The sequence below is a fragment of the Homalodisca vitripennis genome, chromosome X (genome assembly GCF_021130785.1).
Source record: "Homalodisca vitripennis isolate AUS2020 chromosome X, UT_GWSS_2.1, whole genome shotgun sequence".
NCBI classification, from domain to species: Eukaryota; Metazoa; Arthropoda; class Insecta; order Hemiptera; family Cicadellidae; genus Homalodisca; species Homalodisca vitripennis.
This window is the reverse complement of record NC_060215.1, coordinates 15467301-15495295: the sequence shown is the minus strand read 5'-3', so window position 1 is coordinate 15495295 and position 27995 is coordinate 15467301. Positions and strand designations below refer to the sequence as shown.

Here is a 27995-nt window from a genome sequence, read left to right as displayed (position 1 = left end):
TAGCCCCAAAAATTGTAATGTAACTTGAATTAATTTGGTGAGCTCAAGGCTAAATTCCATCAAAGCGATATCCTGTGTCTGAGAAAGCTAAGATATCAGGACAGAAAGAAATTGTTTAACCCTTTTATGAGAACATATAATCCTCTGTAGTTTACTTTTTATAAGACTAAGTTTGGTTGGCCATCGTCAATGAACCAATCCAGCTGTGATCTTAAACGTCAGCTAGCAGTGTACAAACATAGTACACTAATGTTTGATAAACGTAGTAAATAGTTTTATTATGATTATACAAATTACAAGACAATGCAAGGTGTATTATACATGAAATAGCAAATTCATTTCATTATCTTTTAATTGGTATCCATTACTTTGCATTTGGAGGAGTATTTTGCAATGTAATATTGATTTGTACCAAAGGCTGCCAAAATGACTCCATTATTTGCCCATAGCCACAGCCGTTCTAGGGTTGAGAGCTGGCTTTGCTGGAGGCCTTCTTGATTTTAACCCTCTCCCGCTCGCAAGGCATGAATCGGCATGGCCACCACATAGCCACTGCAGCTTAAACGGCACAGATCGGCACGCACTGCTTTACCCACTAGAGCCAATAAGTGCTGCTCTCGAGTAGCAATATTTTGTACTACTACGGGTTGTTTGCTATCAGGAGACCATTCACTTCACTTTTACAGTAGGTTTATTCCATTATTTTGCTATTTATATTAGTTGTGCGGAAACAATGGCGGGTTGTAGTCGTACACTTCGTGACAATCGATCTCGTTATTAGTAGTGATTGCGACGATTCAAGTGAATGTAGTGATGTACCAGAGCCTTGTGAAGTGGTTGGTGGCATTGAGGATGTAGTTCGGAGTGATCACAGTGGCAGTGGCAGTGACGGCGAGCCAGACAATGACCTTCACCAAGTAACTGCGCAACAAACAACCCTGCGCCATCGGCGCCCAGCTGTCCGTGTGCCCCCTCCCTGGTCTCGTACAATCAACTTCATTGAACCAATATATAGTAAAATAATTAATATATATTATGATTATAGTTAATTACAATGACAGAATGTATGTGTGCCGTATTTTGACCGAGCGTGACCGGCAGAGCGAATTAATTGAGGTTAGAAGCAAGAAGCACCGTGAGCACCTGGAAACAATGCGAGCGGGAGAGGGTTAACCAAGAACAGTGTTATACTGTAACTCTTACAACAAGTATATGCGTAAAAACTGTTTTTTCGATATGTTAACAAATATTTGGATGCGTATTAATCATATTTTCAAAATGCGACATCTCTCATAATTCTATGACCAGAAATAAGTGAGAAACAGTGTTGGAAGTAACATTGTTGGTATGGGTGAAGCTCAAGAGTAGTTCCACATTTGTCGGCTTGTGAGAAAGATCTAGATGAGCACATGAAGGACAAGACAGGGTTATCATTATTACACTAGTTGAGATATAATCACACAATCTGACATTTGTTTGGTTGTGTCAGTAATTTCTTTGGGTTAATTTTAGGTTTTAATTAAATTTGACATAAGAATTGATAGGTGATTGTAATTGAATAAAGTTTTTAATTGAGGAAAATCTACGTCGAGAAGGGATGTAAATGTTCATTCTCATATTTATTGGAGGATTTATTATTTTGAGTTAAATTTGGATAAATTCTAGTTAAGTGACAACATTTAATATCGTGAAAGAATCAAGCCAGTAGTTCTAAATGAGGTGAGTGCAAAAACGTACAGTAATCAGTATAAAGTATAGAAAGGGTCTTGCAATTGTTTATTACTGAAAGAATAAAAACTAAGAAGTTTTGCTTTCAGTCTTTACCATGATTTGTAGTGAATTAATTTGTATACTTCTGTCCATGCGGTATATGTAAAGAAATTTATTTTCAGTTTTAGTTAATTATCATTATATTTTTCTCACAAGTTGGAAGAACTAATTTTAATTTTTTTATTGTTAAAGGTGTCTTGCAGTAAGATAATTTATTTAGATAATTTAATAATATTTGAAATAACCAATAATTAAAAAAAGTATTTTCATTGCCTTCGTTCATGTTATTTCATTTAAAAATTTAATAAAATTTGAATTGTTTTAAAACTGAATGTGATTATTTTAAACAACAGCAATATAACTTAATTAAATATTTTGTTGACTTTAAAGAGAACAAAACCGTGCTACTTTTGGGTAAATTAATCAAAAACTTTAAATACATTACACATACATTACATATATATATGAAGAGATGTCACAAATTTTATTTACTTGGATTTATGAGCCAATATAACCTACATGTAAAGAAAGAGTTAGGGATTTCCATTGGTTGTGTAGGATTGCTCTCCTAACACTTACGAAAACCATGTTAATATTTCTTAGTTAACGCATATGTGTAAGTCTGTTACGGTATACAAATTGATCTAAAACGACAAAAGAAACAAAATAATGTTTTAAACGGCAAAATAATGTTCTAATTTGGTTCTAATAATGTTCTAGTAATGTTTTATGTTTAAATTATTTTTCTTACTTATTGTAAAAGATAGTGGAAAAATACAAAATCAATATTAGTCAAAAATAATTTTATTAGTCAAAAATAATTGTATTACTATCTTAAACTTCTACTTGTTATAAAATTACAGTTGAATTTTGATAGTGAAGTGAAGCCCGAAGCTGGTGAAGTATGAAAGGAAAGTCCAATATCCAGATGAGTAGCAGCACAAAACTGATAGTAACCGCTTTGTGAATCCAGTATAATCTGTAATAAAGATTTAGTGTGATATGCATGAATTTATCTTGCCAATCCTCATGTTAAGAGGTGGCATTAACATGTTCCATATGCAAGCATGACAGGTAGGCAGGTCCACCACCCACGTGAATAGCAGCAAGACATATTGTATCAATGGACGATTTAGTATTCAGAAACAAATCATACAGTACAACCTCGTTATTCGGATTAATTGGGAATGTAAGTGATCCCAATAAACTGGGAATACAGTAAAAACTAAATAGATTACAGATAATAAGGAATTCATTTGTTACAAGTAAAAAGAGCTAATTTATTATTTTGTTTTACAGAGGTTAACTATACAGAAAACAAATAAATTAATATACTTGAAAGGAATGTTGTTTACAATTTCGTAAAAATCTTATTCGGGTCCTATTGTTACTTTAGTACACTGCTTCCAGGAAGTACGATCATGCAGACGTTTCAAGGCCATAATTTCCGCTGACAAAAGTTTGGAATGTCACTTAAAACAAAACATCCACTGTTGGTATTAGAATGAGTTATGTCATCCTCCAACTGTTGGAGAACAAGCTGCTGATACAATTTTCATGTCGGTCATCACAAGAATGCCATTGTCGGTCTAAAGCAAATCTTTTACATTTTACAATTATCAACCTCTCATAGGATCTCAGTAAAGCATTCGATAGTGTCTGCCATAGCAGCCTTATCGGAGTTTTAAACAGCTTGGGTATCTCAGGAATCGTTTTAGAGTGGTTTGTGTCATACCTAAAAGATCGAAACCAGTATGTTGAACTATCTTATATTGATAAGGACAGCCAAATTAGCTCTGTAAAATCACAAATTAAAACTATCAAATATGGAGTGCCTCAAGGTTCTATTTTGGGGCCAATACTATTCCTGTGCTATATTAACGGTCTGCCGAAATCTGTATCTAAGCATTAACAGTAGGATGTTTCTGTATGCTGATGATTCCAATCTTCTTGTTTCTCATAAATCTTTAAATGAAATTCAAAATGTCCAACTTAATATCAATCTTAACTTAATATCAATACTTAATTATTTTAGTAGTAAAAATCTATTGTTAAATCCCGATAAAACAAATTTTATTTCTTTCAGAACTAGGCAAAAACAGAAATGATGTAGTACCTTCAATTGAAGTGCTTGACACACAAATAAAACAGGTAGACCAGACTAAGTTCCTAGGGTTAATTGTGGATAAGAACTTAACATGGGATAATCATATACAGCATATTGAAAAGAAAATATCCTCGGGGTTATTTGTTTTATATACTCTCTCAAAATACTGTGAACTTGATACCTTGAAAATGGTTTATTATTCTCATATACAGTCCCACATTTCCTTTGGCGTTGTGCTTTATGGAGCAACAAGTGATAAAAACTTGCAAAAAATTTTGATATTACAGAAAAAAAGCCATACGGATTATGCTTAAACTACACCATCAAGAATCGGTAAGACATTTATTTTCGAATTTAGGCATTCTAACAATTTACGGACTTTATATATTGGAAACGGTACTTGTAGTAAAAAAAGTAAATGACACATTACCAAAATTGGGGGCTTCGCACAATTATTTAACTAGGAATCGTAATCAGCTTGCAGCTCCACATATAAATCTAAAAATTACCTCAAAAAAACCAAAAGTAGCAGGTATTAAGTTTTATAATAGCTTACCAGAAACATATTTTAAAAAATTGATAGTTTCTTACTTTTTAAAAAAACAGTAAAACAATATCTTATAAGTAAATCTTTGTATTCTTTTGATGAGTTTTTTATAAACTGATAGGTGGTTGTGAAATACACTGTTAAAATGAGGGAATTTATTATGTATATTTATTGTGTAAATGTATGTCATGTTATGTATGTTATAGCTGACACCATTCGATGTTTGTATGTTTATGTAACTGTATATGTACAAATTTTGAATAAAGAAATTTTGACTTTTGACTTTGACTTTGACTATAGTCAAATATCAACATTGTTAATAGCGTAATAATGCGGCGGTTGCGGTCTGAACCGGCTGACTTTGGAGCCTGGCATGAGATGGTTAGTTTTACTCTACTGATGACGATTTATTGCAATAGTAATCCCAGTCAGTGCGAGAGGAACCATAGATTCATACATTTGGTGAATACACTCGGTCGAGTGGCCGGTGGAGCAAAGCTAACATCCGTAGGATTATGCCTCAACACCTTAAATCCCACATGGTGAGTGCCGACTTCCACTTGGAGTACCGTGAGTTAATGCTCAAAACAAATGACTTTACTAGGTGTTGCCGCCCATTGTTGTGGCTCATCACACAAGTCTATAGTCACATAGTGTACGGGGACGGTTCAGTCGATTGTGATCGTGTCTATCAGAACGTGGCTTAACTCTTGTCGGCCCTTTAGAGGGCTAATTGTGGGACTTCAAATCGTTCTGTCTGATGTATATGTGTTGTTACACATTATTCTGTACGCTGAACATGTGTTGAACAGAAAACAAATTGTTGAAAATTATGCTGAAGTACAAATTTAAGAAAAAAGAATTTTTATTAAAAAAAAATAGACTGTCTTTATTCTGTATAACTGATCCAGATTAACGAGGTTGTACTCAACATTGACTAAGGAATACTATAAAGAGCTGATCCTTTCATATGGACATGGTATCAATCTGTTCTATATACCAGCATTATCATGGAGCAGGGCCGTACTGAAAGGGAAGTATAGTATAGAACAAACCGTACCTGTTGTGTTAATTCTGTAAAATCTGAAAAAAAGGCGTAACTAAGGACCTGATTCTATTCAACTTCATCAACTTGTTCCATGTGGTCAACATGATCATGGAGCAGATCCATCTTCCATGTAAGTAGCACCATGACACCAAATGTACCAGTTTTTTTATCCAATATAATCTGTAAACAGGTACATGTTATCTGTGGAGCTTATATTACCAAAAACGATTGTATCAACAGGTACGCCAGCATGATCGTGGAGAATGTCCATTTTCCATATGAATAAGATCAAGAAACAGATTGCACCAGATGTGTTGACATATTATAATCTGTAAAGAGTCACATCTTAACTATACTCAACATATACCGGGTGAGTTTTTTTTAAAGTGATCCAATAGCTAACTTTTTATTTACACAACTTAGCTCCACACTTTAAATTTGGAACTTGCTCAATTTTAAGTTTCACTCAGGAATACACTTTCAAATTTTTTGAAGAAGGCCGCCATTTTCCAATATGGCAGCCAACTTTAAAATCTTTTATGGAACACCCTGTATTTTATGTTGTTTTTAGATTCTACTCTACAAAATAAGACATTTTTTGCTTTTTAAAGTTTTTCTATATCTCTGATGGTTCAGGAGCTACGTGGACTGGAAGTTTTCGGATTTTTTCGGACTGATGATGAAAACTTCCAGTCCACGTAGCTCCTGAACCATTAGAGATATATAGAAACTCTGAAAAGCAAAAATGCCTTATTTTGTAGAGTAGAATCTAAAAACAACATAAAATACAGGGTGTTCCATAAAAGATTTTAAAGTTGGCCGCCATATTGGAAAAAATGATGAAAACTTCCAGTCCACGTAGCTCCTGAACCATTAGAGATATTGAAAAACTTTAAAAAAGCAAAAATGTCTTATTTTGTAGAGTAGAATCTAAAAACAACATAAAATACAGGGTGGTCCATAAAAGATTTGAAAGTGTATCCCTGAGTGAAACTTATAATTGAGCAAGTTCCAAATTTAAAGTGTGGTGGTGCTAAGTCGTTTAATTAAAAAAGTTAGCTATTGGATCACTTTAAAAAACTCACCCGGTATATTTTAAACACTTGTTAGTTCAAATTTTCGCATAATACAAATTTTTTCACCATGGGGTTTGATTTATCCACATTCCATTGCATAAGCCATTATGATCGTTGGATTGGACTGCCATCTAAATGAAGAACCATTAACGACAGATTACCCTAGTTAATTGTTTCATTATAATTTTACAAAGTTAGTTGTAATAATATATATGTAGCTCATCATTATAAAATGAGGTGGCATCAATTTGTTTCCTTATTCAAGTATGATCGTGGCTCACATGCATCTTGCAAATGAGAAGTAGTTCTGTCAATTCATTATAATCTGAAACAATATGACTACTGAGAAGATCCTTAGATAAGAAGGTGCTATCAACGTATTCCATACACTAGCATGAACCGGTGAGGTAGAACCGCCATCTAAATGAAGAACTGTAACAACAGGCTGTACCAGGAGTATTATCTGTAATGATTAATAAATCTTTTACAAGATAAAAATACGTCACATCACGTGTCATAATAGACTTTTCTGAGGTTTGCATGACAAATTTCAAATGTAGCTCATTTAATTTTTGAGATGTCCTGCTAACAGATAGACAGAAAGACAGTCATACAAAAAAGAAGTTAACATGAAAATGACAAATCCTGGGACTCATTTTTGTAGAAATAAAGTGTCATGCAAAATTTCAAGTCCACATAAGAAATCTTTATCAAAATGTCAACTTACGGGTGTATTGAGTTTGCTTGCAAATTTATTTATACTGCCATTGCCATTTTCTCATTGCCTTCATGGTTACCCATAAGATCAATGTGAAAGTATTTCCTAACGCTCAGTAAAATGCCATGGAGTGATATGCACCATCATTGAACTCACTGTTCCTCATATAGAAATGAAGCTTCATGCACAATTTCAAGTCTACAGGTGGTTAGTTCGTTTTCAAGATTTCATGCAGACAGACAGACAGAAATGAAATTTTCCAGCCCCACAAAGTGATAGGCTTCGCTTAAGCTCAGTAAACCAGTTTTGAGTCATGCATTATATTTGGAAATGATTGCTATATTGCGTTCACAATGTAGAAGGAAAGACACTTTAAGAACAAATTGTTTGCACAATAGATGTGGAACACTGCATTTAAGTTGTATGGTTGGAGTGCTTAGTGAACATAAAGTTAATGTTTCCAAATTATTTATTGGTTTACTAACTCTGTCCCAAGTCTGATTCAATTCATTGGTTTTAAAGGATAACAGAATTATGGATTTTTGTTATTTCGTGATAGTATTAAGCACAAACATGACCCTAAAACATTAAGTTAACCATGTAAGAAAGTTCACAAAATAAAAAAAGGCGATGAATATAAAAGGTGAAAATCTAATGACAGTAAATCTTTAAGTTAAAACCATATTTAGAAACGAACGGTAAGGAGAAAAGAAACGTAGAGCTGTAAAAGATTACGTATACACCACAGCAGGTACGTATTGACTGAGCAAAAAGTTCCACGATGGCATGGTATTATGGATCCTGATGTAATGGTGCGTGGTGTGCCTAAACTTGTGATAAACAGAAAAATGAGGATGATGTGGGCAGAAGGATAAAATGGGAAAGGCCTTTGACCTTAATTCGAGCTTCTATCTGTTGCTCTAGATCTTAAAGTCATTGTATATGACAACATTTTATTGAAGGAGAGTTCTTTAGTTTTCTTTAATTTGATTAGATTTATTGGTCAGTTGGTTTTTAATATGATCCAAAATTATGTTAGCTTAAGTGACCTAACTGCAACAAAATAATGCCCCGTGGTTGGTCTGCTAATTTGAAGTAAGAAACATTCAAACCGTTTTACACAGTTTCTCCATTACTGCCTACTTTTTCGTTCGGTTTCCATAAGATTCTTTCTGTAGATTATTTTATGATCTACCTCTGATTCCAATTTTTCACTTTCTGCTTATCAATATAATTTTCACAAAAGAGATTTAAATGTATGGTAATATTTGTTTGTTTTTATTTTCTGGCTTGTAGCGCTGCTGTTTTGCACTCATGCATTGTAGACTATACTGAAAATACTTAATGATACTAAGGATAGTTTGAAATTTACTAAGGATAGTTATGAATTAAATTTAACAAACAATTATTGTAAATACACTCCTAAATGAATAACCCTAAATATATGTTGCCACTGTTGACCTACAATAGTCTTTTTAGTGGCCACAAAAAAATTATGTGGTATGATGTGACATTGCCTTTAAAAGTAATGAACTTTTCAGAATTTTTGGAAACATACTTTTATAAATACAGTTTTATAATTTAATAATTATCTTGGTATTTCTGGACATAAATAATCATAAAATGAAGCTGTTACCTTTTCGCTCTCCTCTTCCCTGCTGGTATGTTTTCTACAGGATCATGCAGAAGATATATCCGAGCTCCCAGAACACATTGTCTAAAGTATGTTACAGGGTCTATATCACTGAAGTCAAAGTCAAAATCTTCTTTATCTTCTGGCAAAATGTAGGTAAGAAGTCTCATAAACTTTTCATTCTTAAATTTCCACTCTTGGCACGTGAAGTAGGAAAGGGCCGATATAGCAATGAAGATTTTGCGCTGTATCTTCACCAATCTATAAAAAATCACGAATAAAAAAAATAGATAGTACAAGCTAAATAACCCTTTCCAGTCTTAACTAAGTAAGCTACGAGTATTGTACTTTTATGGAATTAATAGTTATTAGAACAATACACAAGCATGTGTTTCAGTTTAACGTCTGTATATCTGCTCTTCACAATGATGTCAAAAGTTTTCAAGATTTACATTTTGTCAACAATGATTGAACACAGTGTAGACCGAGAAACTCACATGATACTTATGACACCAGTCATGGAATAGCAAATGGAAATAAAAATTTACTTCTGATTTAATTTAGCCATCATAGAAAGACTTATATTACAAAGTTGGATTACAGTAATTAACAGTTGACAGAAAAAATAGCCATTTATTAAAGTTGCCCTATAGTTTCTGTCAACAGAACACTATGGACAGAATCAACTGTTCCTAAACTGCTCTGAAATTCTTAACAGATCTTAATTTGCTTAAAGATTTAGTTCGGTGCTTGTATACCTAATGGAGGCAAAAATGTTGAGTATGCAATGATAAATTATAAAAATAGTGCTACTTTGCGTTTTGCACCCAATGGTATAATAAAAGAGCAATCATATATTTCAAAATCCATTACCATGAGCTGTTGGGACTCTGTCGAATCATGACGAACCAGTGACGAATCATGGGTTAATGGTTATGACATAGAACCCAAAGCTCAATCATCCCAATGGAAGCTGCAGCACGAGCCTAGACCGAAAAAAGTGTGCCAAGTTCGGTTGAATGTGAAAGTTTTGCTTACAGTCTTTTTGGTTGCAGGGGCGTCAAAAAGGAATATTATCTGCAAGTTATGTGCAATTTTCGTGAAGCAATCTGTCAGAAATGACCGGATTTGTGGAAGAACATGAACAAGAGTTATAATGCATTCAATTCTGCCGTACCAGAAATGCGCTATCGACATGCTAGCCCACTATGTCTAGGATAGCACTACCTTGATAGCGAAGTATTTTCTGTATTTTATAGTTATCAAACTTGTTTGTACCTGGGTTCATGTCCACTAATTCGCAGTGCCATGTCCACAAATACTGCAGGGAGGAGATGAGCGAACCAAGACTTAATGGTGAAATATGTCTTGCTAGTTGTGGTCTCGTCACTGGTGACCCAGATAGCGTTAGTCAGTGGCACATCCTTCACCATGTTCAGACCCATCTCAATGAGAGCACCGTTCGAGATGGAAGACGAAGTTGAAGCACAATTGAACACAAATTCTTCTGATTCCTGCTCCCTAAGCAAAAAGAGATGGTCCTTTTTAATACTTAGAATATATCTAAAGAAAAAGGGGTTTTAATGGATTTTGAACAAATATTTAATGGAACCATCAGATATTTTTGTTGCAAGTGAACATTAAATAAAATCTTTATAAACTTATATACTATTAAAAAACATATGAAATGTATTTGATGTCAACGCTTTTAATGTATATACTTTTATAATACGTCAGCCGTCTAGTACAAATAATTTATCCACTGGTAAAACTATTTCTTCTGTTCAGACATATCATTCCACTGGTATAACACGTCACTCCATTTTTGTAACCGACCCACTTGTAAGTAAAAAAGTGTCAATCTTCTGGTACAACACTATCATCTATTCAGACGTATCATTCAATTGGTATAACACGTCACTCCATGGTTGTAACTGGCCACTTATTCAGTAAAAGAGTGTCTATCCTCTGGAACATCAGATGAGTCGTATGTTAAGACGTATAACTGGTATAACACATCAATCCGATATTGTAACCGTGGAAGCTGGCTAATAAAAGCTGGTTGTGATATAGACATGTCACTAAGACAGTTATAATGAGTTTATAATATACTCATCTGGTAGAACACTCATTCTTCTGATGCAATACATCACACTATAAATATAACGTCTGGTTAAATACAGGCATTCTCTGTTATTGTGCATCAATCTTCTTTTATGGCTCACCACTGCACTAATACAACACATTACTTGTCTGGTTCAATATTACATAGATCGTCAAGATCGTCGTGTTGTTATACCACTATCCGTTTTTGGTATAACACATCATTCATCTTCTACAATACATTATTCATCTGGTACTTGTCAGACTTTTACTGACAAGGAATACCTCTGTCAGTATTGGCAATAATAATAAAAATTAGTCATGTCCTTCTAAATACAGCATTAGATTATAAATTACTGTAGTTACAACATTTGCAAATATTACATCAATTCAGTGTTTTTTAATGCCAAATAATTAAGATACAGTATATACTTCAAAATGCAGACTTCAAGTTGGATAGCACAAAAATTAATTAGTAAAGAAGATATTATTTCCGTTATACTTGCAATATCCCTGGTGCATCATGAAACACAAAGTGGCAAAACTTAGGTCAATATAACAGTCTATTGTTTATTTGCATCAACACAGTTACAAGATTTCAAACATTTCTTGTGTGTAACAATCTATTTTTAGTTTTGTTATCTAATTTTATAGGATATTTATGTAAAGTAATTGTAGTAAGAAGTACAAACCTTGAAATGCCTTTTTTATAAACAGCCACTAGTATGGCTCTGATGGCTATGTCTACTGGCATGTAGTCCGGAACAACATCAGGGTCACACATAGACACACGCAAAACTCCCGTTCCAGACCCCATCATCATTCCCACTGGGCCGTTCAGGTTATCTATCCATCCAGGAATTGGGTCTTTCCACGTCGAAACAACTATAAGATTTCAGATTCTTGTAGAAACTTAGAACTTTTATAAATCATGTATGCCACACTTCTTAAATGCTTATTTTATACATTATACAGGGTGTCAATTAAGTCTGGAACCTCTTTTTTAATTTTTAAACCACAATATAAAAAAATACCAAAGTTCACACGTGCTTACTGGTGATAGTAACGCACACATCTGCCCAATTACCCGACCAGATAATCCCTTTGGGGGACGGTCCACAAGGAGTCAGACAAAATTCTTAAATAGCAGCATAGGTCAAGTTTGGTATCAAATTAAAGGTCTTACTTAGCAGAGTACAATGCCGCAAACCGGAGTTCAAAAAGTGGATTCATTCAGTAGTTATAGCTATTTGAATTTTAAAACAATTGAACAATGTAAAATTATTAAGTATTACAAGTAAACACCAATTTTTAAGTACCTGTGATCAAAGTAAAGTGTTCAAAATGTTCCCATCCCATCATCTGGCAATGTCCTAGGCGGTTGTAAAAGCCCATCCACTGCATTTTGAAGGTAGTCACGAGGAATATCTTGAGCTTCTTGGACTATGAGATTTCTTAGGTGCGCCAAATCTCGAGGCTTAGTACGATAAACTTTATCTTTGAGGTATCCCCAAAGAAAAAAATCCAGCGGAGATAAATCAGGGGAACGAGCAGGCCACTCTACTGCACCACGTCTTCCAATCCATCTGTGAAGGAATATTGTATCCAAGTATTCTCTAACAAGGAGAGCAAAGTGTGGTGGCGCGCCATCTTGTTGGAAATAAATTCTTTGAAATTGTCGACCAAGAGCAGCTTTGTAGTGCAGGAATTATATCATTTTGGAGCATTGCTAGATACGAGTCACCATTTAAATTACCATTGATAAATAATGGGCCCATAAATTGATTTCCTATAATACCTGCCCAAACGTTAAGTTTCTGTGGATGCTGTGTATGACTCAATCTGCCACTTTCACATTCTAAACAGTAGTTAGAATGGTAATAATTATTGATTCCTGGCTTCGATTACTACATTGTCAGATGATGGGAGGGGGAACATTTTGAACACTTACTTTGATCACAGGTACTTAAAAATTGGTGTTTACTTGTAATACTTAATAATTTACATTGTTCAATTGTTTTAAAATTCAAATAGCTATAACTACTGAATGAATCCACCTTTTGAATTCCGGTTTGCGGCATTGTACTCTGCTAAGTAAGACCTTTAATTTGATACCAAACTTGACCTATGCTGCTATTTAAGAATTTTGTCTGACTCCTTGTGGGACCGTCCCCCAAAGGGATTATCTGGTCAGTAATTGGGCAGATGTGTGTGTTACTATCACCAGTAAGCACGTGTGAACTTTGGTATTGTTTTATATTGTGGTTTTAAAAATTAAAAAAAGAGGTTCCAGACTTAATTGACACCCTGTATGTACTTCATAGTATATTTTAATAAGTATTAAACGATGATATAAGACAAAATTGCTGTGTTGAGTATTTTGTACCCTACATAAATGCAAGAATGTAAATGTAGGTTATGTAATGTGTGTGTTATAGTTTACGTAGTTTAGCGAGCTCTATTTTATGTTGACCATTAACAATAATTAAAAATGTGATGGACTCTATTGAATTATATGAATCTATCATATTTAAACTCTGAGTCAAACAGAATAGAGAGTGCAAATAAACCAATGCGCTGTCATATTATGGTTTAGACTCACCCCGCTCCCTGATTTGCAGCCATCTCGATTCTGCCATCACGATTGCCTCATACCAATATGATATTGGTAAGAACAGGTGACCAATAGGGTCACCGATCAGCTGTCACTAGGTTATTATGAGCAGACATATTGTGACCTGCATTTTTCAGTTTAATTCATAGTAATTAGTATTAATAGGATTTAGGATATTTGTCATCGTTATATGTTACAAAATATATAATGCAACGTTTCGAGGATTGAATTCTATCCTCTTTGTCAGGTGATAAGACAATTAGTACATACAAGTTAGAATGTGCGGCAATGATCTGCCACTAAAAAAGAGTAGAAAAAAAAAAACAGATTAAACATACCCGAAAACTGTTTGGAGTCCAGACCGGAGAAAATGAACCCGGGCGTTGTCACTGCACAGGATGCAAGTCACAAGCACAAGTTATGAACATAAAGACACGTTACACCAGTGAAAGTGAGATGCTAACAGCAGTTTTCGGGTGTGTTTAATCCCTTTTCTTTATCTTATTCCTTTCTTTTTTTACTGTAGTTGCAGTCTAATGCCGCACATTCTAACTTTAATGTACTAATTGTCGTCTTAGCAAGAAAGAAGAGGTTAGATTTCAACCCTTGATACGGTGTATTATACACTTTGTAACATATAATGATGGCAAATGTCCAAAATCCTAATATTCTTTCAAACCTTAATACCAAAAATACCTTAAACCTTTAATACCTTTAAACCAAATAGCAAACTTTAAACAAAGAAATTAGTTTTAATTGTATGTTTCAGAAATAGTCTGCAGGGAGTTGACTCTCAACTTGTTTGTTGTGATTGATTGATTTGTTGTGTGAACATATGTGTGTCACCTTTGGTATGATTTTTTTATTTTAATCTAGATTGTAATACCTGAGAAACCGATTCCAGGTGGTAGAGATCCAACACGAGTCAAAATTCAACAAAATTCAAAATTATCGCTCAAACCCTGAACTGATCCAGTGTGGGGTACCTCAGGGATCAATTCTAGGACCATTGCTTTTTTTTGATTTATATAAACGACATCGCAGATGTCGTTCCCGAAAAAAATCTTTTCATTTTTGCAGACGATACCACTCTTATCACCAAACAAAGAAGTAGGGAGGCTCTCGAAATTGACTCTTTCACCAAAATCAACAATCTTGCCCAATTCTTTTCCCAAAATTTTCTCAAACTCAACCCAGAAAAAAACAAAATGCATGGTCATTCAGACCCAGCAAAGAAAATCCAAAACTGAGCTTTCAGGAGCCCCTGTCATTTGCATTGGTGATGTTGAGTTGGAAACGACCTCAACAGCAAAACTGTTGGGGGTGATGTTGGACGAGGGTTTGTGTTGGACTGAGCAGTTGGTGGCATTAGAAAGCAAGCTCTCAAAAGGAATCTTTGTCATTCGAAGCCTCAGTGGCTTTCAAAAATCTGAAACTCCTGAAAAATGTCTACCACTGCTTGGTCGAATCGCACATCTCCTACTCAATCGCCCTGTGGGGAGCAAAGGAGTCAGCCTTGAGCAAAATTTTCATTATTCAAAAAAAGGCAATCCGAGCAATGCTGAGACTGCCCCCTCAAGCCCATTGCAAGCAACACTTTCAAAGGCTGGAAATCTGTACTATACCTAGTCTTTACATTTATGAAATGGCAAACTACATTAAGTTCAACCATCTTGAATTTGTTAATAACACCCATAGGTACAATACTAGAAACAAACATTTGTATTCTGAGCAGCATAACCTAAAACTGTTTGAAACAAAACCACTCTACTCAGGTCTTAAAATTTATCAAAAACTACCACTTTCCATTAGAAACATAATTCCTGTAAACAAATTCAAGAGTGAACTCAAAGATTTTTTTAATAAAAAAAAGTTATTACTCATTGTCAGGGTTTTTAACAGAAAGTTAACACCCCCCCCCGTGACCCTTTCCTAGGGCACTAATGACTCGTCCAACGCCGTTACCAGGCCAACTGGACATGACATCAAGTACAAAGTAAGTAAGTAAGTAAGTAATTATGTAGGTAACAATCTGACAAAGAGTTCAGAATGCAGATTTAAAACATAGCATTACTAAATAGCATTGCAATGGCAAATATCCAAAAATATGTTACCTATTTTTCATTGTTTGTTTTGAATAACCATAAAAATTAATTAATTATAACTAAAAACAATGTACACCTAATGAAAAATAAATTCTACAATCACAGTTCATTATTTATATATGATTATCTCTATTCACTAATCTTCAATTATTTTTGGTATTAATTTCTGTAAACTTTGTTCATAATACTTAAACATTGTGTACTTAATATTCTCCCAATCCTTAATGGTTGTCAATTGATATTTAATTATTACTTGTATATTTATTTTTCTCAAGATTCAATATTTTACAATTCCTCTTTTTTCAAATTCAATTAATTTCAATTCTTTCAATCATAGTTCTCCACCTTTATTTCATTTTTTGAACAACTCTATAAAAAAATAATGCAAAATATAAAAGAAAATAAGAAATATCTTGATAAAAGTATTGAGAAATAAAAAATGTTGGATGGTGTGTTGCTGATTTGGCCACAACGGTTATGTAAACACTTTTTAACTGTTTTTGGTACAAATTTGGTACTAACTTAAAAAATGGTACCAAATCATGGTTAAAAATTGTCATGTAATTCCGATATGGCCGAGCGAAGTATGTGGGTATGTGAGGTATTGCCAACAAGGATGTGTACATTCTCAATAGAGCTCTGCGGTTGGCAAATGAGAGAGAACTATTGAAAAAACATTGTTTAAATAATTTTTTTATGTTTCATTCCTTCCATATGCTTATGGCCATGCTAAGTGTTAGCTTTATCCATTTGTCTATTGTAACATTTCAAATGAATATCTCTACAATATATAGTGTCACAAGAAGTGTCAGAATGTGTAGATTACTTTTTTTAAGTCACTCACCGATAGATGGCCGAAAGATTATCACAGGCAAGCGATTCCTGTGGTCCCATATGATATGTTCTGCGAGGCACTTTGTGAACGTGTAAGTGTTGGGTTTGTTTCCTATGTACCTGAAATAAAAAATGTACCTAATTGCCTTATAAAGTTGTTTTATATTTTAAAATTATTACGCATCATTTATGGGATATAATATCTTATAATGTTGATAGGGCGAATTCATAAAGTGTAAACAATTTTCTCCAATATTTCAATTATTGTAACTTGACACTTTTTACCTTAAGTTTTACAATGAACTCAAGATACTTGTAAACAGAGAATTACTGATAGCAAACACTTTTATCAAATTTAAATATAAATACAGGGTGTAAAAGTTTTCAGGTTCAAATATAGGACATAGCTGAACATTACCTAAACGTGTCACTTCAAATTCGGGTGAAGTGCTCCATTTGGGTGTGAAATTAACTGTGACACAACCCAAACAAGTAAATATTTGTCAATATTATTTAAGCCCTCCACGAAAGCAGTTGTTTATGATTAGTTAAAACAAGGAATTGGACCTAATAGTTAAGCGTACTCGAGTTCAACATTTACAATCAAGAGAGATATAGGTTAGTAGTTATTTATACAGAGCTAAACAAAAAGTTAGTAAAACGAGGTTTCCCCATTAATACTGAAAACGAAGTGTTGCAATCCAAATTAATTATCAGCAAATGAATTAAAGTGGTGCAAATTGGTTCATGTGTCTTGATCTAAGAAAACGTTTTCAACAATGTGAACTTTTTAAGGAAAGTCAAGATTGAATTTAATGTAGTACTGTAATTGGCAAATATAAATTTCTCTGAGTACCCTACAGTTTGTGTGTTGGTAACATTGTGCTCCTACATAAATGAAATGAAAAATGTCTTTATTAGAGGCGAACTTAGGACTATAAAGTCTTCTCTACCACAACAACAGGCAAGGTTGGTTTTTAACCTCGTAAAAAATTAAACTAACATACATATACATGTATAACTAAAAATAAATCTATTTATATACCTTATACGTTCAAAAGAATCTTAGCTTTAAAATAATAAAAAACAACATCTATAATTAATGTAACTTTATAAATATTTACAAAACTATAATAAGACATACACGCATGCATTCATTCAACTTGCATTCAGTTGCCCTAAGTAACACATTCCAAAGCCGCCAACCGCTATCCCCCCTGAGCCCCCAGCATCAAGGCCCTGACCTCCGCCCCAAAGCCAGCGTGCTTATCAATGGCTCTGATGTTTATAGGTAAGGCATTCCACAATCGGCAGGCAGAAACTGTAAACGACTTACTAAAGGTAGTTGTTCGATGAATTGGTATAGATAATAAGGATGTACCCCTCCTTGTACTTCGTTCACTTATTTCAGACATAAATTGAAAGTTGTTTGAAAGATAACTAGGACAATTTGTATTTAAAAGAGCGTGCAACAGAATGAGTGAGTGATAGTCTCGAAGATCTTGTAATACATATTTGGATGATGTACTCAAAGACTCTAAATTCCAGAATACAGAAACCATGTCTTCTGATTGATTGATTCTAAGGACTGAAGGTTTTTCTCATAGCCTCCATCTGGAGACTATGTCAGTAAATACTACAGTATTAAAGATTTCTTTCAATATTAAAATTCACAGCTTGTAATATCTGGGCTCAGTTTAACTGCTTTGCATTTGCGATGTCAGGTAAATGTTTTCTTTGGGGATAGCAGCCTGTTCATAGTGATGGGAGGGCTTTCATTTGGTATATTACTAATTGTATGCCTCAACTATTTTATTATCACACTATACCAAATTATAATGATTTACTTTTAGAACTTAATTACTTCAAATAGATTTTCCTCTTTTAACCCTCCATCAGGCGCTTAAAATTAGAAACACCATCAGGCGCTCACGGAGGTTTCCTCCAGGTTAGCGAATAATGGATATCATAGTAGTTTAAACGGTTTTATTTGTTTAAATATTCATACTGATTTAATTACAATATAATATATTCATTTTTAGAAATTAAATTAAAATGACTCTCTTATGTAATGAATATTCCAAATAAGAAATTCAAAATCCTAAAAAAATGTTATTGTATAATAACAACATAATTAATTTTAAGGAATAATACAATTAATTGTAAAAATGTTTAACCTACTGTAATAATATATGGAAATTAACTTAGTTTTTAACTTCTTACAAAAACAACTTACTTCAATTCTTGAGATATTATACAATTGTAATGTCAATTATTACTCTGAAATCAAAATTTATTCTTTACTAAAAATTTTTTTTACACGCTACTCAAAGTTTCAAAAAATTTTCCTTCTGGTTCTTATAACGACAATGTTCACTCCATAAACAGTACTGAAATGTTCCCTAGCACACGGGTACTGTACTGACAAGTCTCTCGTCTTCATTCTCCATTTCACAAAATTCAAATAAAATATATTGTAAAACTTAAAAAGAAACCATCATAGGTCACACATTTAGGCGCAAACGGATTATTACTCCGTAAAAACTAAACACAATAAGGCGCTCACGGAGATTTCGTCCAAGCACTACAAACACAACATCGGGCGCTCACGGAGTAGACCGCACGGAAGTAGACCTTATACTGACAGATTTTGACAAAGATAAGCGGGATGATATTGTTTTGCTTCCCCGAAAGATGCTCGTGAAGTACACTGCGGGAAACGACTGCCAACATCAAAAGAGTAGTACTATTTTTAATAATAAAAATTACATGGAGGAAAACTCCGTTTAGCGCCCGATGTAGGGTTAAGTCAATCTATTTACTAGTAGATTTAAAAAAATAGTAATCCACTTGTAAATAAAAATTTTCCATAAAATGAGCCTTTTTTGTAAAAATTAAAATGTCATTTTGAAGTCATTTTTTGGGTTTTATTATAAAAAATTCTCAGTTAACATACAGAGTTATACATTATGTATATAAAATGTTAGTAATGCTTCTTTTAAGTATGATATTGATATTAATATTGGTATTGCTTTATATATGATTTTTTAAAGTATAAAACCCTCAGTCTACAGCTATAAACACCATAAGCCATATTCTAGGGGGCGACTGCATGTAAAAAATCACCAGTCTACAGGAGGAAACAGTTTTCCAATTTCATTGGCAGAGATATATGCATTGAATACACTGTTTCAACAACTACAGACCTGTGATTTGAACGAATTCACCAGTCGCATAAATATAATAATTTAGTCTATGATACTTTCATAAGTTCATAAGATAAGTATTTAAAAAAATAATAAAGTATATACAAGGGTTAACTTCCACAGTTTACTATTACCTAATTGTGTTCAGACATGTGGCTAGCCCTTACAAGAAGTGTTATGTTTCTTTGTAGTTTTCAAATTTTCTAAAAAACATTCTCAGTTTTTTACACTAAACTACACATTTTGAAATGAGCTCACTTAGTTCCGAAAATGTTGACAATGGCTGGATCCAAATTCTCTGTCACTTGAATTGTATCTTGCCAGCTTACAGGACTCGAGTACACAAGCTCATCCACTACTTTCCTCTCACAGTTGGAGTACGTGGTGGATACATGGAGTAAAGCCTAGAACACAGGTATAAACAATAATAATACATTAGTTCTTTGTATAAAGTTTATTATTGGCGATGGATGTTTTGGTAGGATAACAGGTTTTTGGACATCCACTACCGTTAATGTTACAAAAATAGAACATATGTTTAGAGAATTATTGTCTTCATCAGGTGTCAAAAAGACCTTAAACTAAACGAATAAATATGTGGCGATGAACTTGCCCACGTCGAGGTTAAAAACATGATGATTTTTACATAAAAAATCAGAAGCATATACATGAGGGTGATTAGAGTCAGTACCAACCATGTCACTGTACAGAACAAGCACATTGAACAACACAGCCGCAATCCACCAATGATGGTTAAAGACAAAGAAAAATATATTTTTTAACATATACAGAAATTGTGATCCTGTGGTGCCTAATACTTCCAACTATTTAAAATGGGAGGCGAAGAAATCTCACAATAGATTTGTTGTTTAAAATTATTTATAATATGCAGGACAGCCGCGATAAAATTTGGCATTCATAGAAATACAAGGTTACTCAATGATACTCATTTATTACTGGTAAAGATTACATACATTGTCACATTGAAAACACAATATTGTACATTTCAATTTTAAGAGCAATGCAATCCTCCAGTTCGTCCAGATCTTTAAAAGAAGTAATATATTAAATAAATAAAATCAATAAAAAAAATCAATTAATCAATTAAAAACTAATTACAACACAGATAAAAGAATTTCCCAAGATCAACAATAATTATTTAATTTATGACTAATCCCAAAAAACTCATCCACTTCATAAAATGGGTGTTTCAAGAGGAAAAATCCAATTCGTCTTTTGAAAATACCAAATGGCAGTGATCTTAATCCATTTGGCAGTGTGTTCCATAATTTTGGTCCAAGATATAATGTTGCTAATGAATATTGTTTGGAAATCAGTTTTTTGGTTACAATATTGTTTGCGCCCCTTGTGTTATATTGGTGGATGTTTTTATACGTTAGGTTGTTTGATGTAGCCATATAAAGCAACAGCTTATACACAACTAAACAAGGGACTGTCATAATATGAAGTTCTTGAAATTTTTGTTTACATGAATCCTTATAGCCAATACCAGAAATATAACGTAATGCTTTTTTTTTGTATTAATAACATGTTATTAATGTTCTTATTAAGGTTCATTTTAATGTATTCATACAACTGTTTCAGTAACCGAAATACAGTGTATACTTAGGGTGTGTAAAATGCCTTAATATTTTGTAAACCATAGCAGATAAAAGCTACAAACTTTACTCAATGTCATATCCCTATTTTAACAATTTTTTATGCAATAACCATCACACGTCTACATTAGGGGTCGACCTGGGGGAATGTCATGAAACTCTTAAATGCAGCTCTAGGTCAGTATGCCCATCATTTTAACGATTTTTATTATTGGAACATAATGTTGAAAACTATACTTCATAAGGTTTATTCATTACTAAATAGGGAAATAAGATCAACATTGAACCTTTAAACGTTCGTCATTTTGTAAAGGATACACGTTTCAGGAATCACTCCATCAGAAAATCTTTATTTTCTAGTGGAAAGTGTCAGATTGGATGGTAAATAATACCTGCTATTTTCTAAAACCCATTCAAATTACCATTTTGGAATCTTCCTCTGAAACTATAAATTGATTTTCTAAGTCCCCTAAAGTAATTTTTGAAAAACCTCCAAACTTACAAAACATCAAATGTAACGTGTGTGATCCTTGTAACAAGCCAAGATGCAGCATTTGTAAGATGTTTATAAATTCTATGCGTAAATCTTTTAAAAGTAGTACAACTGAAAAAGAATATCCTATTAAAGACAACATTGATTGCACCTCAAAAAACGTCATTTATCAACTAACCTTTAAATTTTGTCCCAAAGATTATATTAGAAAAGCCATCACTCCATTAAGAGTGAGAATGACCAGTCATTGGTTTGATGTTGTTCATCAAAACTATGAGAGACCATTATCTGCTCATGCGATTCAACACAATCAAAATAAATTAGAAAATTGCTTCAACCTAAAAGGAATTTACCATTTAGAGCCAAATCCCAACCAAAATACTAATCTGATCAATTTAAGACATGTTGAAATCGCGCATAAATTAATTTTAAAATCAAGGCAACCGGGTGGGTTTGAACCTAAGGTGATTCTCTTTTCCCTCTTTTATATAAATTTTTAGTTCTACGTAAACATTTACAAATATTCTACATATAGTTGATTGGAATCTTGTTGTTTATAGTATTTATTTGTTAAAATTAATTTTTGGCTATGTTTTTAATTCTTGGTTTGGGTTCTGTTGGTTTGTTTCATTAAATCAGTGTGTTTCTGATGAAGGGTTCTGGAAACTAAAAAATTAAACATGAACACGGATGTCTCTGTTTTTTTATAAACTTTGAACAACTAGGAAGAGTATATGAGTATATATACAAATTTGTCAAACATTAACTTTGCATGGATTATTAACTAACTATAATCAGTTCAACCTATAAATAACTTAAACAGTTAAGAGAAAGTTTATGGTTATAAAGGAAAAATAAGTACAAAAGAGCAAGCAAGCTATAAACTTAGCAAATGTCATACATACTACAATTTGTACAACTTCCGCCAAATACATACCACGAGTTGTTTCATCCCCAAGCATAGGTTGACTACTTCTCTGGTTCCTCTAGTATTCTTCAACACAGCATCTGAGAGAGACTCGTTGAAGCGGACGGAAGCGGCAACGTGGAACACGACAGACACAGAGGAAGTGATGGCAAGGTAATGGTCACTGCTTAAACCTAGTCTCAGCTGAGTAATGTCGCCCTCTACTGCTATCAGCTTGTCCAGCTGACTAGCAGCGTGTTCTCGCACTGAGTCAAACAGCTGCCAACACGTTCATACGTATTACCGTACTGTTACAACGTACTGACGTTCTAAATCTCGTTTAACAGAACGCGTATGTAAATATTTTGTCACACAAGTCGGAAAACAAAACGTCGATTTATAAAACTTCTCTTGATTTTGTTCACAATTTATAATAGCTATACAAAAATGTTTAGTCCTGTTAACGTTAGACAAGCAAAGTTTTGACGCTTATTCTTGCTTTGTATCTTTGAGTACTCATCTTATGTATACTTACACGAGGTTTTAAATCTTTAATTTAATATGTTACTTTATGGTTCTGTAATTAATAGACGAAATGAATATAGAATAAGATTGACATGGCATTTCCGTCTTAAATGGCATTGCCAATTTGAATATATAATCAGAATCTCTTTATTTCATAAACATCAAGTTTAGAAAATGTGTCATATTTATATAATATAATAAACAAGAAGCTCATACGATATTATACCAAAGTTGTTTTAATTAAATACAAAACAAGTTGTTTTTGAATTATAATATTGATTAGTTACTTTGTATAGAATAGTAATAGTAAATAGTTCAGCTATAAAATTCGTTTTCGTTTAAAAGAAACATCATAATAAATAAAAATCTGCCATTATAAGTAAATAAAAGTTAGCCGTTTTCCCTTAAATAGAATTCTTTTTAGTTTTATTTTTGTTGTATTATAGGGCAACCTCTTTTATTTAATTGTAAAAAAAAAAAAAAAAATTCACACAATATTTGTCTTATCATGTTTGCCTGTTTGAATTGTTCTATAAACTGTTTTAAAGATATGGAATCCATGCACTAACTTATGCCTTAGGGGATTTTTACTCCTTTAATAACATTTAAGTACAAGTACCAACTATGTTTTTATTGTATATTTTATAATACAATTGTGCTTTACATTAATGAAGGAAATATGTTATTACTGTCACAGAATTTAGCTATGTACATAGTAGTCATTAGAAGAACAAAATTCAGATTATATATGTGCATAAGTGGTATATTACAATATTCATGACTAACCTTCGTACTGTTCATATATTTATATTTAGTAAACATTTTCCAGCGAAAGTGGTACACCAAAACTCACTGGTAAAGCAAGGATCTCTTGTAATCTTGAAGCAGCAGTTTTCCCACTGTGAGGACGGATCAGCACGTAAATGTTGGCGATGCCAGGACAGCAACGCATCAGCTTGCTGAGTAGGACTTTTCCCATGAACCCTGTGGCTCCTGTGATAAACAAGGTTCTGCCATGGAAGAATTGTGGGATTGTAGGTGGAGCATTTGCTTGCGCCATCTGCTTCGAAGAGAACACACATTTGAAGACTTTTGTTCACAGACAAAAGCGTATAATTTAGTGAGTTTTAACAAAAAATGTAAAGCATCATAAAATTATACTCTAGCTTATTGGAAACAGTAGGTACATCAACGGTCATTAAAGATTCAGATTCAATCTCAGCTCCATTATAATTTAGGTCAGTATTATATGCATTTTGAAATACAAAATTGATCTATACACATCGAGTTAATAATAGTAAATATTTTTTGTGTTAATAGAATAATTTTATATGATACTAGAAATGCAGAAACTTAATTTTGTTTGTCTCATGAATGAACAAATATTAATCATATAAAACTTGTAATTCATTAATTTAAAAAATAAAACAATCAAATAATTAAATTTTATTTTTCTGAGGCCTTTCGCTTTAAAAAGAAAGCATAATCAAACCCACATAAGTGTGAGTGTGTTTTAATGACACGATTAATTAAATTCTATGACAAACTGATTTTAATAGACATAAACAATTATAATTTATTTAAAAACACGTAAGAACACCATAACACTTTACCCCTCCACTTCTAATAAACACATTCACTTATGACTTTTGCAGCTTCCACAGCCTGAGAAGTATATAACCCCCTTCCTACAAAAAATTAAATTACAAAAATGTTTTTCATTCCTCATTATAACGCTTTTCTGTTTACAAATTTAATTTTACCTAACATATCAAATTGCCCTTACTTTTTTGACATCCTCATCAATAATGGTTTAAACATAGAAGACAATAATAGATGGCAAATGTGTATAACTTTTAGGATGGTACATGCATGAATACAACCTTAAAAGTTTTAACTTCATACCATTTACTAAATGTTATGTCAGTCATCTTCACATTTAAATTGTGAGAGAGGGATAGCAAAATAGGTAAATGATTTAGTTTGATCACGTGAACAGTGAAAGCTGTTTTGGCTTTAAATAAAAAACTAACGACAATTAGCTCTGACACACTTCATAGAAAATATTATATTAATGCTTTTGAAAATATAATTTTTAGGATTTTTTACCTAAATGATGTATTTGGTCTGGTAAAAAAATTTGATAAAAAAACGTTAAGTTTGATGGCATTAAAGGTGCCTGTTTAAATAGGTTCTACAATTAGATGACTGACAGTAGACAGTATATGGTACTACTTGAAATTGATAATTGCACTAATGAGTAGCAGTCTTTCAAATTAAATATTGAGAGTGTAATAACAGGAGTACTCCAAGAATCAATGCTGGATCCCTTGTTATTCCTTGTTTATGTCAATGACATAATTCAAACATCTCAAATGTGTACTTTGATTAAAGTAACAGTTATTGTGAACCAAACATCCAAACAGAGGCCCCCAATTAGGAGAGATAATTGCAACAAAATTCTTAGGTGTAAATAATTGTAGATAATAAGTTTGGATAGCCGATGGCTGAGCGGTCCAAGACATCAGAGTTTGGATCTGAGCTAGGGATAGTGCAGGTACAAATCCTGCCTGTTGCCATCGCACTTCTTATCAGTACCATCGACCTTGTACTGTATCGACTCACCCCCTTATTCTGTTTGATTAGATCCTCGCACAGGCCAGTGGCCCATGAGGATGGGCAGAATAAAGCTTAAAAGGGGATCGGCCTCTCCTTAAAAAAATTAGGGATTGAACAGTGCTATATGTGTAATGAAACTGAATCATGAATTTTTCATGATTTCTTCAAGAAAAACAATTATTTGAAAGTGTAAAATAAAGAATCCATTTTTTGGATTTCATAGAAAATCTATATAAATATTCATTTGACCTATGTTTTGGTAAAACTTTTCATACTTACTGTAGGAAGAAATCAAACCAGTCACGCCTAATGTATAGTACCCGATAAAATACATTACGACAGGAGTTAAGCACAAGTACGTGTCAGAGTAAAATTAACGTTTTGTGTTTAATAAGAAACTTGTCAAACTGTACTGTTATCCTTCATACAGCCATAAAGAGTTGTGCAAACATATAAATCATTCATTTACTGCATTGTATTGTTCAGCTTGTATCACACTGACCCTCATCTTTGTATTGTTTGATAATACCCTTGATCAGACTTGTGTAAGAGGAGCTAGAAACAGATGTTGAAGGTAATGCTTGTATTGGTTTCTTTTGTAATCCCTGTATTAAAATTCACAACAAACAATGTCATAAAACCTTTCATTCTATGAGGCCTTGCAAGACTATTTTCTTTATATATGTATAGAATTGTAATATTAATATGTCTGTGTGGTTTAGTTTTCAAAATTAGATGTCATTGTTGGAATTATACTATGTACATTTAAATCTTTTCGTGGAAGTAATACAGAATTTTGTATTGGCCCATCTTCTAGATTTAATAAATCTTCTGAGTTTACTTGATTTATATAAAAAATGATTCACATGTGTTTAAATATCTTAGCGTGCTAAAATGTTTTAGTAACTTCGAGTTTTCTTTTGACATGGTGTGTCCAGTATTAATACAATGGTTTGCAACTGCATGTTTGTATTCTCTGTGAAATTTTATGTGGGAGCAAAGTTCTTTAAATCTTGTGTGTTTTTATTTATTTGTCCAGTGTATTTCTTATTGCAGTCACCATGTTTACTTTTGTGAAGCGTCTGACAAAGATAACCTTGCTATTGGAAGGCCTCACAGAACAAAGAGTTTCAAGGTATTGGTTGTTGTGAGTTTTATACAGCTTTGCTCTAAAAAAAAGAAAAATAATACAGTGTAAATATTACACGAAATATTTGTCAATTGCTCATTCAATATTAAAATAAGATTCAGGTCCTTAAGTTTCTTTACTCTTTTCATACTCTGCCCAAAAATGTTGATAAAATATAAATGGTTTATTATAATGCTCCTATAAAATCTAAAAGTTAGGACTATTTTTGGTCTTGCTGCTAATAATTTCTGTTTAATAGTCTAAATAAAAGTTTTGTTTCTTATAGGGACAAAGCTTACCTTGTAAGATAACTCAGGCAATGTGACTGGCTCTGAGTTTGTGACTTCACCTATCTGACCTCACTTCCTCTTGACTCATTAGAGTACAATGGAGCTCTATTACTTCACAGAGCATTATATTTACATTACAGTTTAGTCACATTAACTTCCTATATCCGATTATTGGAATTAACATTTGTTTATTCATCAATGGTAGCCAGATACTGTCTTACCAGTGTTTTATAGCATTTTATCTTATTTACAGGCTACTGTATTATCTAACATAGTATATTATCTAAAAACATATATCAAGATTTTCTTCCCGTTTAGATATCAACTTATGTGTCCTTGTTATGTGTCTCACTTGAAAAGCATAACAGATTTCCAAAGTATATACAAAACCAATTAAACTGATTTACATCAGCATGTAATGTAGTTGAAACGCTACATTTTTATTAGTATAAGCAAAGTGAAGAAATTAACCCTTTGTCTGTTTTAAAACGATATATTGATGTGTCTTTTTTCCCCAAAACTGTTTTAAAACGAGATATTGTTGTGTCTTTTTTTCCCCAAAACTGTTTTATAACGAGATATTGTTGTGTCTTTTTTCCCAAAACTGTTTTATAACGAGATATTGTATCTTTTTTTCCGAAAACTGTTTTGC

General features: G+C 33.0%; 1 protein-coding gene across 1 annotated transcript; it reads right to left on the bottom strand.

The window, feature by feature from the left end:
- Positions 1-2556: 2556 nt before the first annotated feature.
- LOC124368724 (putative fatty acyl-CoA reductase CG5065) lies at positions 2557-27420 on the bottom strand. Its single transcript, XM_046826039.1, has 9 exons — positions 27353-27420; positions 24159-24365; positions 22811-23059; positions 20020-20165; positions 16566-16675; positions 11695-11887; positions 10178-10420; positions 8903-9160; positions 2557-2749 (listed from the first exon to the last, which is right to left on the bottom strand). The coding sequence occupies exons 2-9, from the start codon at positions 24363-24365 to the stop codon at positions 2620-2622; spliced, it is 1536 nt and encodes a 511-aa protein (XP_046681995.1). The 5' UTR covers positions 27353-27420; the 3' UTR covers positions 2557-2619.
- Between the last annotated feature and the right edge of the window lie 575 nt (positions 27421-27995).

Coding starts and splice junctions, on each gene's coding strand:
- LOC124368724 (XM_046826039.1), bottom strand. CDS start 24,365: ATGGCGCAAGCAAATGCTCCACCTACAATCCCACAATTCTTCCATGGC. Junction 20,166..22,810: donor TGGGGATGAAACAACTCGTG/GTATGTATTTGG, acceptor CCTGTGTTCTAG/GCTTTACTCCATGTATCCAC. Junction 16,676..20,019: donor GTCAACATTTTCGGAACTAA/GTGAGCTCATTT, acceptor TTTTTATTTCAG/GTACATAGGAAACAAACCCA.